This window comes from Saccoglossus kowalevskii, chromosome 7 (genome assembly GCF_978046115.1).
Source record: "Saccoglossus kowalevskii chromosome 7, keSacKowa6.1, whole genome shotgun sequence".
Classification (NCBI taxonomy): Eukaryota; Metazoa; Hemichordata; class Enteropneusta; family Harrimaniidae; genus Saccoglossus; species Saccoglossus kowalevskii.
The window spans coordinates 18,842,881-18,861,724 of NC_140647.1; the positions used below are offsets into that span (position 1 = coordinate 18,842,881).

At 36.3% G+C, this 18,844-nt stretch overlaps 1 protein-coding gene across 4 annotated transcripts; it reads right to left on the reverse strand.

Moving 5' to 3' along the window:
- Positions 1-3,259: 3,259 nt before the first annotated feature.
- On the reverse strand, positions 3,260-18,746 carry LOC100377562 (uncharacterized). Of its 4 annotated transcripts, none has more exons than XM_002732653.4 (14): positions 18,657-18,746; positions 18,083-18,160; positions 16,837-17,398; positions 13,283-14,857; positions 12,999-13,084; positions 12,401-12,673; positions 12,050-12,161; positions 11,431-11,532; positions 10,962-11,122; positions 9,287-9,490; positions 8,756-8,850; positions 6,839-6,930; positions 6,094-6,273; positions 3,260-3,923 (listed from the first exon to the last, which is right to left on the reverse strand). In XM_002732653.4, the coding sequence occupies exons 3-14, from the start codon at positions 17,383-17,385 to the stop codon at positions 3,774-3,776; spliced, it is 3,579 nt and encodes a 1,192-aa protein (XP_002732699.2). In that variant the 5' UTR covers positions 17,386-17,398; positions 18,083-18,160; positions 18,657-18,746; the 3' UTR covers positions 3,260-3,773. The 4 variants fall into 4 exon arrangements, with proteins under 4 accessions (XP_002732699.2, XP_085357351.1, XP_085357352.1 ...); XM_085501225.1 differs by lacking the exon at positions 18,657-18,746 and adding an exon at positions 18,550-18,647; XM_085501226.1 differs by lacking the exon at positions 18,657-18,746 and adding an exon at positions 18,412-18,491 and having other exon boundaries at positions 16,921-17,398.
- Positions 18,747-18,844: the final 98 nt, after the last annotated feature.

Here is an 18,844-nt window from a genome sequence, read left to right on the forward strand (position 1 = left end):
AAACTTGGTACTTGCATACTCAAGGACTATGCAGAGATTGATTGTTTTCAATAAATATTTGTGCATATTAATCACCTAATTTGCATAATTAGTTAATTTTCAGCTTTTCCACGGGTATCTCAAGTACTAATCATCGCATTTCAATGAAACTTGGTACATAGATCCTTTAGGACTATGCAGAGACCTGATTAGTTTTAGGGTAAATAATTGTGCATATTAATTACCTAATTTGCATAATTAATTTTCAGCTTTTCTACTGATATCTAAAGTACTAATCATCACATTTCAATGAATCTAGAATTATTCAGACCCAATTAGTTTCCGGTAAATATTTGTGCATATTAATCACCTAATTTGCATAATTAACCAACTTTCACACTGATATCTCAGGTACTATACATCACATATCAATGAATGTACATGGATGCTGTAGGACAATAGACAGACCTGAATAATTGTGGGTTAAAATCTGTACATATTAATTACCTAATTTGCATAATTAACCAATTTTAAGCTTTCATACTGATATCTAAAGTACTAATTATTCCATTTCAATGAAACTTAGTACAAAGATGCTCTAGGACAATGTACAAACCTAATTAGTTTGGGGTAAAAATCTGTTCATATTAATTCCCTAATAAGCATAATAATTCATAATTTTTTGGTTCTAATCACATTTCAATTAAACTTGGAGACATAGATTTTCTGTTACATTGCGCAGACCTCATTAGTTTTACACTCAAATCTGGTCATATTAATTTTCTGATTTGCATAATTAGTTTTCAGCTAAGTAATTTCGAATTATATTTAATGTGTCTCCAATACTCTCAGCACATGGGAATTCTTTCTAAGCTTTCTTTGATTTTATAGGTTTGTGATCTCATGGCGAGGTCTTGGCGGCAATTTTCTTCTAAGGTCAATCGAAAAACATATGCACACTAAATAATTAATATGCATAGATTTATACTAAACTAAATCAAGAATGGTGTTCGTCATATCCTCGATCTAACATGTATTCAAACAAAATATTGGGGTATCAATGTGAAAAATATGAATTACCGTAATTACATTACACAGCTCCTGTAAGTCATCATGTTTAAATAACGACATGGAAAACTTCTCAGACATACATCATTACTGGTGTACCTGTAATCTCTCAAGTTCATCATAAGGGTGCTGCATATAAGATATTAGAGACATCGACCTGGTTGTTTTTAAGAAGTCATAAAACCAATTGTTTATACATCTTCAATGACAGTAGAGCTAAAAATTGAAGGATTATAATGCTTGAACTGGTTGACGGGGACACGCCCACATAACACACATTAGAGTTAATATCAGTTTGGTAGTACATGAATACATAAAATCCCTTATTAATATATATCTGATATTGTGTTTAGCATCACATGTATGAATATTAATAAGGCCAAATGGCATCCTATTTAGTATGAGTAACAGTATTGAGTACCGTTGTGGACGAGAACAAATGTCAAATTACATTGAAGTTAAATATTTAAGGAAAATCTTTGGTTGTGAACATGGCTGTTATGTACACCCATAATCAATGTTGTCAATACAAATTTGGTAGTCTGTATCTACAACAGCTTGCTTTGAATTATATTGATGACATTCCAATTCAAATGTACATATGAATAAGAACAAATTTGACAACACAGTAAAAAGGTAATAATCATGTATTTAACTTTTTTAACTAATTACTATGGCTATAGTCATTAATATTCCTATTTAATGTTATCCATACAGTTAACATCCATTTATGATACGTTGCTTACATTTTTGCATATTAAGTCACAGGACTAATAACCAAAGAAAGCTTAGATTGAACCCGTGTGCTGGCAGTATTGGAGACATATTCAAAATTAATTTAAAATTTAAGATTAGCCTTGCAAACAAGAAGCTTGGCATATACCAGTAATATTTGACTGCAATTTGAGATGCACAATCTGAAAACATTGTTTGTTACCCACATAATTGAAGTTTATAATACTGATTTAACATCTGTTGTCTTCAGTCTAATTTATTCCAAAGCACCTCTACCACAATTTAAACCTGAATTTTAGAGATATCAGTAATTTGCTTGTAATTAGATAATCAATATTCATGTTTTTCAACATTAAACTAATCACGTCTGTATTACCGAAGAGCATCTATATTCCAAGTTTTAATTGAATGTAATGATTATGCACATTATGCAAATTAGGCTATTAGTATGCTAACATTTCAATCTGCAACTGGTCTTTAGTATTGTTCCCAGGCAAAGTCTTATTGAAATGTACCAAGTTTCATCAAAATCCAATAAGTGGTTTAGTTAGCAGTGGGAAAGACACACATATACAGATGCAATAACTGCGAAGACTCTCATTGTGAGCTTCGCACACAGGAGTCAAAAACCATGCCCAGAAACTAACTTGGTAAGTTCAAAAATGTATACAAAGTTTGGTTTAAATTTGCCTGAGCACTGCTGAGCAATCATTGATGCCACAGAGACATGGGTCAATGTATAAGCCTTTGAGAATGGCCTGAACAGACATATTTTCCCATTCTTGCTACCTTAAGGTAGAATACTGAGAATTAATTCATTTTACAATAAATTGTACTCCAAGGCAATGTAAGGATATGGACTATAAAAAAGTTGGGAGTCACCAGCTTAATTTTTGAGATAAGGATGTTGTATTTTAGTGGATAGTGTCCATTCTGGCAGTATTATAACACTTTTACCACAGGCTTCTATGGCAGAGATATTATGCCATATCTCAAATTATAGGCTTAAAAATATCAATTATAGGGTACTTTTTTGGGTTTTAAATGTGAAAACATGCAATTTGAGATGGAATTGTTCTAAAGATGGTGATTTTCAAAAAATATTAGGACAAGTTTCTCAAAAAACAGTGCTCAGTCACTTTCTTGACAGCATCTCTATAGGACTGATTTTATCCAATCACTGCACAGGTACAAAAATCTATACTGAATATTTCAGGATGCCATCAATGTACTGTAAAACTATTTATTTTCGCTTGGAATTAATTTTCGCTGAAGGAATGATTCGGTGGAAATATAATCCAGCGAATATACCTTATTTCCTATATTTTAATTTCAACATGTCAGAAATCAGTGACAATGAATTCCATACGAAACACCCAAAAATTCGTTTCAACAAAAATTAATTCCAGCTAAAATAAAGTATTTTACTATTAGACCCAAACACTGTATTAGACATAAAGAATAAACTTGCACAGAATTTAAGAAAAGATTTTTTTTATTCTACTCTATATACTTACACACAAAAAATAAAAGTCAATTACATATACATATACATGATTTACAAACTAAACTACTTAAAGCAATACAGTCGTCACACGGCAAGTGTTCAATTTTCATGTAAACAAACATTTTATTTTACGTGCATTGCATACGTTGCTATAGGTCCAATATCGAACGCAATGTGGTGTGACAACTTTAATACATTCATATATACGGAAGAATAGACGGCTTATTGAACATTTAAGAAAATGTGTAATAATGCATAAATGGCAGGTATATACTCTGTACACTGAAAATGAAGAGAATTTAAGAATTGATCAATGGTTGATTATTTAAAATATGTATATGTAAAAAAAAATGTATAAAAAGCATTTGGCCGAGTACTTCACAATGACAGCTGATTGGTTAGTCTATTTTTATACTTCCAATCAATTCATGATACATTGTCTGGGAGGTACAGATGTGTAAGGATGTCCTAAGAGATGTTTGAATTATGTCCAGCGATGAATTTTTACTAATTTCTCTGTCATTATTGCTAACATATGTTGACCGTCAAGTACAAATGGACATGCATCGAGTATTGGTGAGTTGGCAGGCAGTTTCTGTTGAAGATTACCATTACTTCCATTCCATATATGTGCCTGTCAGATAAAAAAGACTTATGCAAGTTATAATACAAGTGAATTCAATTCTTCAAAAACCAATAAGAGATAAGGAGTTGATTCTATGTTGTGTAACATGGGAACAATTTAGCACAAGCTTGTCTTAACCTTTACACCATCAGTTCCCTTTTTTCATCACAAATTCACAAAATAGTCATGTTTATAGTCTGCCCTTTCCTTCAGACTATTGGACAAAAATCGTCATATTTTTTTAGTAAAAACTGAAAATTAACTCAAATTTTGTCTGTTGACTCAAAAATTAAGGTTCATTTCCCAAAATATTGAAGAATATAAGAACAAGTCATTGTCAATGACACGTCCCCGTTCCGTTCATATTTGAGTGACATATACATTCAAAGCAGATCATGACCGAAATGCACCTGCATATGTACAACACATTGTGCTAAATCTGAACAAAATCCATCCATGCATGACTGAGATCCGGTTCTGGAATTGTGAAAATACGTGATTTTGATGCATTTTCGGCCTTAAAATGGCCATCATTCCGCTATTGTTAAGCAGATCATGAAACAAATGCACATATCTATTTGTGACATGATGTACCATGTGTGTGTGAAGTTTGAACTTGATCAATCCAGACATGTCTTGGATACGGATCCAGAACTGAATTCTTTAACAAAATGGCCGCCAGTCGGCCATTTCGAACTTGATCCGAAAAAAAAAAAAGACGTGCATCAAGGTCCTATTATGTTTAATGTATGTACCAAATTTGAACAAAATCCATCCATGCATAACTGAGATACGGGTCCGGAATGGTGAAAATGTGCGATTTCAATGCATTTTCGGCCTTAAAGCGGCCCCCATTTGGCTATCGTTAATGAGATCATGAAACAAATGCACATACATATTTGTGACATGATGTACCTTGTGTGTGTGAAGTTTGAACTTGATCAATCCAGACATGTCTCGGATACGGATCCAGAACTGAATTCTTTAAAACAAAATGGCCGCCAGTCGGCTATTTCGAACTTGATCCGAAAAAAAAAATGACGTGCATCAAGGTCCTATTATGTTTAATGTATGTACCAAATTTGAATGAAATCCGTCCATGCATAACTGAGATCCGGGTCCGGAATGGTGAAAATGTGCGATTTCAATGCATTTTCGGCCTTAAAGCGGCCGCCATTTGGCTATCGTTAATGAGATCATGAAACAAATGCACATACATATTTGTGACATGATGTACCTTGTGTGTGTGAAGTTTGAACTCGATCAATCCAAGCATGTCTCAGATACGGATCCAGAACTGAATTCTTTAAAACAAAATGGCCGCCAGTCGGCCATTTCGAACCCGATCCAAAAAAAAAAATGACGTGCATCAAGGTCCTATTATGTTTAATGTATGTACCAAATTTGAATGAAATCCGTCCATGCATAACTGAGATCCGGGTCCGGAATGGTGAAAATGTGCGATTTCAATGCATTTTCGGCCTTAAAGCGGCCGCCATTTGGCTATCGTTAATGAGATCATGAAACAAATGCACATACATATTTGTGACATGATGTACCTTGTGTGTGTGAAGTTTGAACTCGATCAATCCAAGCATGTCTCAGATACGGATCCAGAACTGAATTCTTTAAAACAAAATGGCCGCCAGTCGGCCATTTCGAACCCGATCCAAAAAAAAAAAATGACGTGCATCAAGGTCCTATTATGTTTAATGTATGTACCAAATTTGAATGAAATCCGTCCATGCATAACTGAGATCCGGGTCCGGAATGGTGAAAATGTGCGATTTTGATGCATTTTCGGCCTTAAAATGGCCGCTATTCGGCTATCGTTAATCGGATCATGAAAAAAATGCATGTGCATATGTCCCATATAATGTGTGATGCATGAGTGAAGTTTGAATATAATCGGTCCATGCATGTTCGAGATACAGGTGATCACGGACGGACGGACGGACGGACGGACGGACGGACGGACGGACGCACACAGGGCAAAACATAAGTCCCCGTTTTCGGACTGCGTCCGAACGGGGACTAAAAAAAGTGCCAAAAAATTTGGTGGTGAAAAGGTCAGAATCCTGCCATATTGGCAGTGTCCATGAACTAACAATCTGACAATTAGCAATCCTTTCTGAGATGTCCTCACACCCTCACACACTAGCATGTTTGATAAACTTACAGATAAACTTGACTCATCCCCTGCACATGCCAACACCTGACCACTCCCAAGAGGACTGGCAAACAGTCTTGACCGTGTCAGTAATTTCATAGTGGAGCCCCCGTAGAATGTCTGTACTGTATTAGAGGAACACGTTGACGAGCTGATACAATCACCACTCCTACTTTGTAACTCGCACATCTACAATCAAACATAGAATATATATAACTTCAAGAAAGCTCAGATAAAGTCTGTATGCAAGTGAAATCGAAAGTCAGCGATATTTTCTTATTCCCTGCCCTATAAAGATGAATCCATATAGAACTGTTCTATTGAATACTGGTAACAAATTGACGTACAACATAGATGATTTGGGATGAAATTGCACATTTGTTGATCTACAGTACTATGCTGCATTAGAAACCGCATCCCCAATAGAAGTCGCACTCATTTTTTTTGAATAATTGAGTACCAAAAATTCATCATTTCTCATATGTGTAGATGCTCTAATAGAAACCACATCCCCTGTGTTGCATTCTACCATTTTAATAGAAGCCACAGCTTCTAATACAGATTTTACAGTATTATGTATGGTATTTTGTGAAATACCTGAAACCACTTGAACACAAAAAACACAAACTGCTGTCACAGTATTCCATTCAGCAGCTCTGCTCAAGCAGTCTGAGATGGCACATACAGGAAAGATTCAAAATCGGCCAGCATTTTACAGTACTGAGTGGTAATAAATCAGTATTATATTACTTACCAGATGTTTGATGAATGGATGGTTTTTATTTGGCCTGAATGATGCCATACAGTGTCTGGTTGTGCGTTCAAATGAAACATACGTACAACTACCTGAAAAATACAATCATAACCACGACAATACAAGTACATTCTTGATTTTTAAAGTTTTCATTCATTTTAATAATATACCTCAACCATGAACTTTGAAAAGTTACAAATCCTGGTAATATCTAGAGGTATTTTTGTCATGTTTAACTGTTTTTGAACTTGATCAGCTCGTTGGATTTGGGAGGGGAGAGAAGTAAAATTAGGAACTCTCATTGAAAGTAAATTTGCATCCCCAGAAACTTACTAAGAGCCAGGGGCAGGGGTGAGGATTTGTAGTTAGTACAACGTGATTGTGAAGAAGCCATGCTTATGATAACGATTCATAGACTCTATGATATGAAAAATCTCTTTTTCTGTCCCTGCATCATAAAGCAGCCATATATGTAGGTCTTAAGGAAAGTAGTTAAAGGCCCAGTGTGAAGTGGAGGTGTGGCTATGCTAATGAGTGTTGTTAATCACTTGCAGTCCAACATCACATGACTTTGATTGACAGTAGTTAATTATTCAAGATTAGTAGCGCGTCTCTTTCCCCGGTTCGTGTTTTTGGCTTTTATCCGCCAAAATCTCAGCTCGTACACTATTTATCGTCATAAATACTACACAGTCACTGCTGTGATATTCATAGTCACATGCATCCACTTTGGCACGACATAATCGACCTGTAAGTTTGGAGCTTGGCTGGAGCTGTTTACTACAGCATGACAACCAAGGAAATAATCCCTATTGTTTAGGAGCGTATTTATAGTACCGTATTTATCCGGCTAAGAGCCCATGCCCGGACAAACGCCCACCCCCCCACTTTTGATAAAATAAAGGAGTTGAGGTCATATCCTAGCAAACACCCAGGGGTGTTTTTTCTACACCTGTAATAAAATTTAAAAAAAAAAACTATTTTTATTCGTTGTATTAACAGTTTACTTCCTTGCAGTCTGTTGTGATTCTGATAACCAAATTTTAAAAAATAAATGTCAATTGCGTAAAACAAGGAGTGAACGCGAAATAACTGTGACATAAATAGAGCAGTGTGTTCACCACTGTTTACGTAGTTTACATTTATTTTTTCAAGATTTTTTATCAGAAACATAACAGCCAGCGAGTCAAAAAAATGTTATATTAAAGGAGAAACGGTAGTTCTTTTTTTGAAATACGTCGTGGCCCTGAAAAGGGCCGTTAGGTTTGTGTTTCCTTATAGAAACGATTCAAGCAAATCTTACAGTATATAGAGAGCCCCGAAGCAAGTGTCGCACTCGTTCGGCTTTAGCGTCGCCGACAATGAAACTAATGTTGCAATATTGTAGCAACCCGTACCTGGGAGAGTGGTTTAAAGCACGTTGTTTTGGCTTTATAAAATATTTGCGAATCCATAACTGGGGCCAGCAATTTTGCAATGTCACGCCGAAGACTGCCAACTTTTTTACCATGTTTCACCACAGCTATTGCATTTTATGGAAATTATTCTTCTGTCGTTGGAAAAAAACCTGTATGGGGCGGCGTGTTTGTCGATTTTTATTATTTCTGGTTTTAATATTTGTCACATTCTAACCAATAAATTATTTCTTGGTACCCTTCTAATGCTGCATATTGTTCATTTATTTTTGTTGCATGTTTTTATTTGTCGTTTTACCCCTTGTCGCAGTTCGATCTGCGTGTTGCCAATTTTCGCGATTTTTTGTTTTTTTGCCGGGGATATCCGGACAAACGCCCACCCCTTCATTTTGGCGATTTTCAATGTTCAGGACCCTGGGCTTATACCCGGATAAATACAGTATACCTGGGCCTTTAAGCTTAAAATTCACAGCAGATGTGAAGCTGACGATATGATTCATACCTTCCAGTGGCAGGATATGGGGTTTATATTCAGCTGCAGCTTTCTTCTCCCAGAATTGAACACCTTCCAACGAGCCTGTCAGCAAACCACACGCCCTAATACACAGTGAAAAGATCAGGATCACAGTCAAATCCTTGTGAGGATAAATTTTTATTTATCAAGGGCTTAAGTGAAAAACATATAACTTTTGTGACACAGGATATAATAAATGAGCATACAAGTTGTTATAGTGTTAAGGTTTCTTTTATAAGAATTAAATCAACAATCAAATTGATTAATTCAAGGCAAGATAGGAGATGAATGGTGGTCACCATTGATCAATTCACCATAAAGTCTACAGATATCTCTTGCATTCTGCATTCTTATAAAGTGTATTTGAACATTGCCCAGAATATGACCTTAAAGCGTGGTGGTCGTCGCGCAGTGCGTGTTCGAATTTCATATAAATAAACAATGTTTTTTACACGCGCTGTATACGTTGCTATCAGTCCCATATCAAAGAGAATGCGGCGCGACGACTGCCGAACTTACTTGAATGATGAGTTGATGTCATTCTCAACGTATTGTAAAGACACAATTGGACATCGAGAACCATCTCTGTTAAACTGAGCTACTTGTGTTAAAGTATTTCTTGTGTCATACATGACTATGCTCCCGTTCTGCAAGCCAGCGTATACATAGTTTGTATCATCCAAGTTCCATGCACAACTCCATACAGGTACTTGACAGGCATATCTGGTAAAAACAAGTCACTGTCAATGACATACTGTAAAATGACTAATTTTCACTGGGTTTAAATTTCACTGATTTACCATTTCGGGCATATTCAGTGGGTTTTAAATTCACGGTTTCGTCATTTAGATAATGTGTTCTATGCTAAATTTTACATATTCACTGTGTTTTAATTTAGCGCATTTTTCCAGTCAGCGAAATAAGCTAAATTAAAACCCAGTGAATAATTACCCCCTTTACAGTAGTCTTTGTATGTATTATAGGTGCAAGATGTATAACTTGATATGTGATGCATGTGTGAAGTTTGATTAATCCAGGCATGATTGACACATGGCTTTGTGGAACTGCATTAATTTAAACAAGATGAGTTCAAGTCAGCCATTCAGACATTTCGCATATGCATTTGTTTGATAAGATGTTTGATGTAAGTGTGAAGTTTAAACTTTATTGGGTTAGGCATGTCTGATATATGGATCCAGAACTGCATTCTTTAAAACAAAATAGCTGCATCAAGATCCAATTGTGTTTAATATATGTATCAACAGAATACTGACGATAATATCATTGATATCTTGCAAGCCTTGTCACGACTATTGTTTTTAGGATATAAGGAATTGAAAATGTGATAAAAAAAACATTGCCCTGGACAATGTATTGTAGCTGAAAAATATTACCCTCTAAAACAAGACAAGGTATCTCCTAATACAGTATTACATAAATAAGACATGAATGTCACAGTCTACGTTATTTAATTATAAAATCCTCATGTTAAAATAATACATGGAACATCTGCAAACAATTGAATTAATATGTACTCTATGCGGGTACAACTCATCATAAAGTGATTTCCCTTAATCTGATAACTGGAAACTTTCATCGACCCGGGTCCAAAATCTCAGAGTACACAAGTGCAACCAAACTATGTCTCATACATGCTCAAGAAACTGCATTCATAAATCTAAGTAAACCTTGATGTACCTTTAATAACAACTTGACTTCTTTGTTAATTCAGGTCTTTGTATATTACCAGGACCTGGGTTTGTTTCAGTATCACCACTATAATTCCCATCAAAATGTAGTCCTGACACCCCTCTACATTTTCTATTGAGATTGGTAATGGTACGATTCAGATCAAGGTCATGACATCACTAAAATCCTAGCATTACAATCTAAGCTAATTATTTATTCTGAGCATGCTCAGTTGTTCTCTCAGTGCAGTAGGGAGAGGTAGTTTTGGATGAAAATCATGGAAAAGACCCAATTAGGATTCTCAGATCTGGCAAAAAAAATTACGTGCATAATCGGCCTGTCATCAACCTGTCAAGTTTCATCGATATCTGCTGCAGAATTTCTGAGAAAATGTTAGAGACGTCACAGACGGGAAATTGAAATAAGAATTAATAGTCACCTTTCAGGCTGTGCCTGAAATGGGGACTAAAAATGTGCTTGTAATATATAAGATATTACGACTTACGTTTGTACAACTGTATTGCTAAGAAGACTTGTAATCTTAATAGTTTTATCCACAGAAGCAGTAAGTAACAAACCATCTTGGCGATTATTAAAACAGCAATCTCTCAACATTTTGCTATGAATTGTCACATACTGGTTACTTTTCATATCCATCATACTCAGCTGAAAATAACAAAAAATTACACAGTGCAATTCTCAATATTAGTGATGGGTCCAAGCAGTGGTTAATTTGCATAATAACAAATTTGCATATGTAAGTTGTCTTTTGAATGTTCAAGCATGGCATTTCTGTGGCTAAGCATGACAAAATCCCTATCAGTCAAGGAAGAATAAAAATTATTTAATTTACCAGATTCGCTTTTTTGCAAGCACATTTCCAATAAAATGGACTCAAAAACACAAATGTATTTGTACATGTAGATAGGATCATTAAAATATGACTTTCATGCTTAAAACTTTATATGACAAACCTTTTTGATGCCATGACCTGGAAACAGCTGATTTGGAGACGGCATAGAAAGGACAAGTGCATACTGGGTAGGGTTATAAGCCATAACACGACAACCACCATTCTACAAAAATATGAAATAGTAAAGAATTAGGTCAAAGTTGTGCTGAGATTAGGGACGACGTCAAAAGATCGATGTCGGATAAAAAACTTAATTCCTTTAGTTTTTTTCCAAACCCCCCTACCCCCCACTGAAACTTAATTGATAAATATTGGTCATGGCGTCAGACTACATTTACCATTAAATACAAATTGATAATCGGACAGTAGTATTGCATAGACGTTGGTTGTCGGGTGGGTGTAAAAAGATTTTACAAATGCACCTCATTTGACGCACAGATTTACACTCGAACCAAACCATTTTTCTGGGGTTTTTTTCCCTTTTCGGTTATTTCTGTCCATGATTGGATAGAATAAAAACGAACTACAAATACTCCAAAATTTTTTTGACTTCATTAAAAAATAAAATCGTTTTTGTAGGATGGAAACTTTTTGAGGTCAGTAAGTTTTTTATCCGACATCGATCTTTTGACGTCGTCCCTTACACACAGTCATGACTCAAAGATGTGACAACTACTTACTGGAGATATGTGTATAGTTTTATCCAATTTATAGGCTCCTCCCTTATGTGATGGCTGACTGCTGCTACTAATACCACTACATGATGCACCAGTGTACGTAGATGGACCCGCCCTGAAACAATAACAGTAGTTTAGAAATAAAGTCAAGGTTAATGGGTCTGCACTCCTCGCCACAAGTCTGCCAATCGCAAGATTGCAACAGTCATATCGCATCACATCACATCATAAAGATTAGTGTGGCTGTCTCAACACCAGTGTTGAATTCAAAGTGCTTTCTCCATGAACTTGAACATATTTGTAATGTACATAGTCTGTCCTGTGATTGTAACTGTGCTTTCAGTCTATACTTACATTCCCACTCTGTCCTGTGAATGTAACTGTGCTTTCAGTCTATTGCATTCGTCCATAGCTAACTGATACTGCATCTTTAGCTGTGCTGCTTCAAGTTCAGATTTCCGTCTCACTTCTTTTTCCATCTCCAAATCCTTCAACGCCCTGTCTCTTTCTGCTGTGTCCATTGTTCTCACTGCTTTAGCATAGATCACTCTGATTTCAGATTTTTTTGATTTTGCATTGCACTGTGGACATTTTCCACCCCGACCTTTCAACCACTTCATAATACAGCTGGGGGATGGAAAAAGATTTGAATTCAATAGATACAGACTTTTAAAAACTGATTAAAACAATTTTTCCCACTAATGTTTTGGTTTTTTGTGAAAGCCACACATACTGGTACATGTACACTCACAATTTCGCAATAGCCAATCAGAATACATGTTCTTTAATTATAAAGTGTTGCACTACATCTATTTAGAAGTAAAACATTTCTGATTGGTTGAGTAATGATGAAGACAGAAGATGCTTGTATACCCTCAGTAGCCAGTCACCTAGATTTCAACCTCACTGCCACGTGATGTTAGATATCAGGCCACTAAAGTATTTAACAAACCTTTGTCCAAAAAGGTGTCCACATTTTAAGGAAGCTAGACGATGAGCTCCTGAATTGGTCCAGTTTTCAAAACATATGGGGCAGCACTGTAATGAATCAAAGTATATTTAAATTAGATATAGATACAAATACATGTAGGCAGTGCACGATGGCATTGACAATAGAGACAGTGGATACATGTATGAGATGGCTGTGATAGTTGTTATGAGATGGCAGTTATGATAGTGGCAGTAGTTACGAGATGGTAGTGATGATAGTGATAGTGGCAGTGTTTTGTGACTCACCTCTGCTTCATCGTCCCTTTCAGGAGATAAAACCTTCTTTGATGAATTCACTTGTTTGAAATCACTTGGTGACTGGAATGATGTTTGTAGAAGACTGATATTAGAGTTGGCAGACTGGTTTTCTGTCTGTGCCTGTGAACTGGCATTGCCAGGTGGGTTCACTTCTGGCAAAGTAACATGGGGAGAAGGATTCACTCCTGGCAATGTAACCGCAGATGTAGTATTAACTAATGGCAAAGTAGCAATTGGAGAAGGATTCACTCCTGGCAAAGTAAAACTTGGAGAAAGATTCACTCCTGACAAAGTAACACTTGGAGAAGGATTCACTCCTGCCAAAGTAACACTAGACAAGGAATTCACTCCTGGCAAAGTAACAATTGGAGAAGGATTCACTCCTGGCAAAGTAAAACTTGGAGAAGAATTCACTCTTGACAAAGTAACACTTGGAGAAGGATTCACTCCTGCCAAAGTAACACTAGACATGGAATTCACTCCTGGCAAAGTAACAATTGGAGAAGGATTTACTCCTGGCAAAGTAAAACTTGGAGAAGGATTCACTCTTGACAAAGTAACACTTGGAGAAGGATTCACTCCTGCCAAAGTAACACTAGACAAGGAATTCACTCCTGGCAAAGTAGCAATTGGAGAAGGATTCACTCCTGCCAAAGTAGCAATTGGAGAAGGATTCACTCCTGCCAAAGTAGCAATTGGAGAAGGATTCACTCCTGCCGAAGTAGCAATTGGAGAAGGATTCACTCCTGCCAAAGTAACACTAGACAAGGAATTCACTCCTGGCAAAGTAGCAATTGGAGAAGGATTCACTCCTGGCAAAGTAGCAATTGGAGAAGGATTCAATCCTGGCAAAGTAACAATTCGAGACGGATTCACTCCTGGAAAACTAATACTGGCAGATATGTTTGCTCCTGGCAAACTGACACTGGAATATGGATTCACTGCTGCCCAACTAACACCAGCAGATGGGTTCACTCCTGGCAAAGTAACATTTGAAAATGGGTTCAGTCCTGGCACAGTAATTCTAGCAGATGGGTTTACTCCAAGCACACCGACACTGGCAGATGGATTCACTCCTGGCATGCTGACACTGGCAGATGGGTTTACTCTAGGCAAACTAAAACTGGTAGATGGGTTCTCTCCTGGCAATGTGATTGCAGCAGATGGATTCACTCCTGGCATACTAACACTGGGAAATGAGTTCCCTCCTGGCAACGTAATGCTGGCAGATGAGTTTCCTCTGGGCAAATTAACGCTGGCAGATGAGTTTCCTCTGGGCAAATTAACACTGGTCGATGGGTTCACTCTTAGCACACTGGCTGATGGGTCGAGTCCTGGCACACCAACACCAGCAGATGGGATCACAACTGGCACACGAACACTGGTAGATGGATTTACGGCAGCCAAACTGGTATTAGCGAGTTGAAAGGCTACAGGCACTTGAATACTATTGGTAGTAGAGACAGTTCTGTTCTGTCCTGATGTTTGAAAACTGGCATTGGCAGATGGATTCACCACAGGCATCTGAAGACTAGTATTGGCAGATCTGTTGCCAACAGAGACCTGAAAAATATGCATGTTAATTATTCACTATTACCAGATGTTTTTTCAATTGAATACATCAACTAAGGTCAACAATTGCAATGCAATTATAATGCATGTAAAATATGGTTTCCCTGCTGTGCTGAGACTATGGCACTTTAAATGGAAGAGTGATAAACCTATTGTTAAGTTGCAAACTAGTTTGGAATTTAGATAATCGTCTATCAATGATGTCAGATGCTACTTTAAGCTCTTTCGGTGGCAATATTTTATCAAAATATGAATATTATATGAGGAACTCTGGTATTCATGGTCTCCTATTATTTTAGGTGCACTAATCGAACAACATCACACAATATCTTTTGACCATCTTATTTTTTGAGACGGGTAAAAAAAATATCACTTTTCAAAAACTTTGCTAGAGTTGATAATACACATGATCAGTATCAATACTGATAACAAAACCAATGTTTTGACTCGCAATATTTTACTCATTTTCGATAACGAACCAATACTAAAGAGTTAAAACAGCGAAATGACATGTTTACTTTTAGAACGTTTTATATACCAACACTCTTGTACGATTTCATTCACTAATGTGGATATTCTAGTTATGTGTGCATTCATAATTATTCACAAATTTAACACTGATTCAAATTTACTCAGTACTTTGCTCAAAACGTAGAAATATTCAGAAATAGCTAGTTTAAGATCTATTTTGAATCAGTAATCAATTTGCATATTCCACAATAACAATAACGAGTGAGCATTCTGAAGTACATGTACAAGCACTATGTTCCCATCTCTGTTACAGTACACTTTTCTCATGGTCAGGTTTGTGATTTTCTTTCTGATGCAGTTGCACATACTGTTTTTGCTTCTTGTCAATCAGCCAATCAATGAGCGCAGTGTGCAATGATGTAATTTGAATGTTCCAATGTTATTCTATCGGCGAATAGAAACCTTTTGTTTCAGTTTCAAAGTAGGTAAGAATTTAAACAAACAGCCTGTTGGCTGAGATAATGAACAAATCTGAGAGAGGGCCACATGTAGTACCTATATATGTAATATCAAAGCAATTGGACCTGCAGTTTTTAACAAGAAGTCAAAAATATCACATTTTACCAAAATTGACAAAAACATTCACCAAAATAAGAGAATTGAAGATATCATCATGAAATGAACAAATCTGAGAGAGGTCTACCCAAGGTACATATACACCAAGTATCAAAGCATTCAGTCTTGTAGTTTTCAAGAAGGAGTCGAAAAAGTAAAAGATTGACACGGACAACGACGGACAATCACTCATATGATAAGCTTCGCTCGACAAGTCGACAGCGGAACTAAAAACACAGCGCGGTGCTAGCTAGTAGCGTACTAGCATGCATGTATGTGAATGGTTTTGGGAAGTATATTTCTTCGAGATCTAGACAACAATAATAAAGCTACATGTACCTTTGTGCAAACTGGCATTAATTCACTTCTGGCCAGAAAGAATATGCAGTTTTCAGCAGATATTTCACTATACCAACATAAGTTTTGTACCGAAATTTTCATAAAATGAGGAAAACAAGTTTTTGTATTCATTCATACACCACCACATTTCTAAGATGTCTCTGATGACAACATACAAGTACTAGTATGTCCATTCAAATCTGACAAAGCTGAGACACCCCCCGCCAAACAATATCTGTCGTGAGCCTACTCAATAACATAAAAAACTATGGGAACTTGAAACTCATCTAGTGTGTTAATTACCTCGCCTTTGAGTGTGTAAACAAATCATTTACCCATGAATGAATTCAGCTACAATTTACTATCACTATAAATTAGTATGTATAGCATGTAAAATATGGTGTGCAGCAGAAACATTCGTTTATACACGTATTATAAATATTTGTAAATACATTATTTTAAATTTATAAAATTTTATATATTTATAAAAACGTTTATAATGTTCCCAGGTTTCTGCCAAACACTGTATAATGTGAATCATTTACCATCAAGGGACTTTGGAATTCCGGATAAGTATTACCAATTTGTAAATGATATGAGAAATGCTCATGTGATTCTCTTCTGTTTACCGATTGAGTGCTGGTACTTGGTCTTTCTGTCTCCTGTAAAACTGATTGGCTTTCATCTTGCGATTGTGACGGGTTGTTCTCAGTGATTACAGACTGTGAAACTGATGGAGGAATTGGGCTAGCACGTTCCACTTGGTTAGACTGGACAGTATTTTGAGAGGCTGTCCCTGGGACTTCCAGAACTTCATCATCCCCAGTATCATCATCATCACCAAATAAGGAAATCGTCTCATCGCTGTCTTCATTTTGCTGTTGCTCCGGTACTCTATTTGGTTGAAGTCTTGATGAAGACTGAGATCGAGCATCCACCAAGACAGCATCATCCCCACTGTCGCTGTCGTATATTGTCTCATCACTATCATGTACTGTATTGATTTCAACTACTCTATCATCATCATCGGTGTCATCATTGTCACTCAGTGTGAGATCAACTTCCATAACATCATCATACAGTGACATTGACATTATCTTAGTAACTCTGCAAAACACATACATATTATTATTGATATAAAGCTGTTCAACAATTAAACCCAGGGAAACCAATCATCTTTTAAGTCATCACAAGTATTACTGAGCAGTTTTTTCTAGTTTTATTTTATCAGAAAGATCAAGTTGTCAAAAAAATCACAATTATAAAGCACAAATTTAATTTTAGAATAAAAACATGCATTTTGCATTGCACTGAAGCACATACTTTATTTGTGTTCAGTCTCAAAACAATACACATTTCAGTACAATTTAGCTCCTAGTCCTGTGCATGCAATTTTACATTACTATTTTATAGCTTCCGGAATAATGATGCAGTACTTGAGGGACCTGATAGGTAGCAATCATGAATAGACTTTACAAATCAAAGTGATGTGAATAAACCCCTAGTAATGGTTACTCCTTCCACCAAAATTGCAGAAAATCGGTCAAAACATGCCAGAGACCTGGCCATGCGACCAAACATGTCAAAATACCTGATTATAGTGTATTTTTACAACTAAAATGGTCATCATTCGGCCATCTTTTATTTAATCACAAATTCATTACACATACATATGTAACAGACTAGGTTTTAAATATGTGCAAAGTCTGAAGAGACTCAGTCAAGGTATGCCTGAGATACAGTTCTGAAAACAGAGTGCTGTAAAAATGTATCAGTCAACACTATTTTTACCTTTCATAAATGTCTAATCACTTCTTTGAAAAACCATTGTGCAGTTTTCTACTGTAATCCATTATTCCTTGTAACTTTCTGTTAATGTTCAGAAAAAAACGGAAATCGAAGTCAGATACATGGTTTAAAACATACTATTATTATTCACGTCATTTGGGTCTGAATACGTTCTGGAAGAGAACCAGCCCGGATATAATACGACGCCAAACAACGACAACACGTAGGTAACACCCCCTCTAACATAATGGTACATAACCAGACACAGAGACTACAAGTTCATTCAATCACATAATACATATACGGCAGATTGACAGGGAGTATTAGTTCACCTGAGCAGTTCGATCCATAACATCAACGACAGTCTTCCCTAAACTGAGCCGAGGCCACGAATGCGCAGCCATGACCCTTCCATTATGTCAAAGATCAATGCAATATGTCACTGTCAGTGCTATTTTCACTTGACATACCTTTCATTGTTATAGTCAAAACGTACTGTCCGCGCCTCATTAAAACGTTATACACTGTGTCACTACAGATGGTTATCACAAATAGCCGAACTTCAATTTATACTCACCAAAAGTAGAAACAGTTCACACAAAGTAAATTATAGTATGTACTTATATGGATTGGTGACCTCCTTTGAATAGTGCGCCATGTTGGAAAGGGGTCAAAGGGTATACATCCTCGTTCACACTCAATATTTACCTACAGGTAAATCATCCTAATAAGTATAAGAAACATAACATTTTCATCCTGTGGTTA

Bases quoted from the DNA above. Each gene is read 5' to 3' on its own strand.
- LOC100377562 (XM_002732653.4), bottom strand. From the start codon at position 17,385: ATGTCAATGTCACTGTATGATGATGTTATGGAAGTTGATCTCACACTG. The intron at 14,858-16,836 runs GTAAATGATTCA...CATATTTTTCAG, and splicing joins AATTCCAAAGTCCCTTGATG to GTCTCTGTTGGCAACAGATC. The intron at 11,123-11,430 runs GTTTGTCATATA...TGTTATTTTCAG, and splicing joins CAGGTCATGGCATCAAAAAG to CTGAGTATGATGGATATGAA.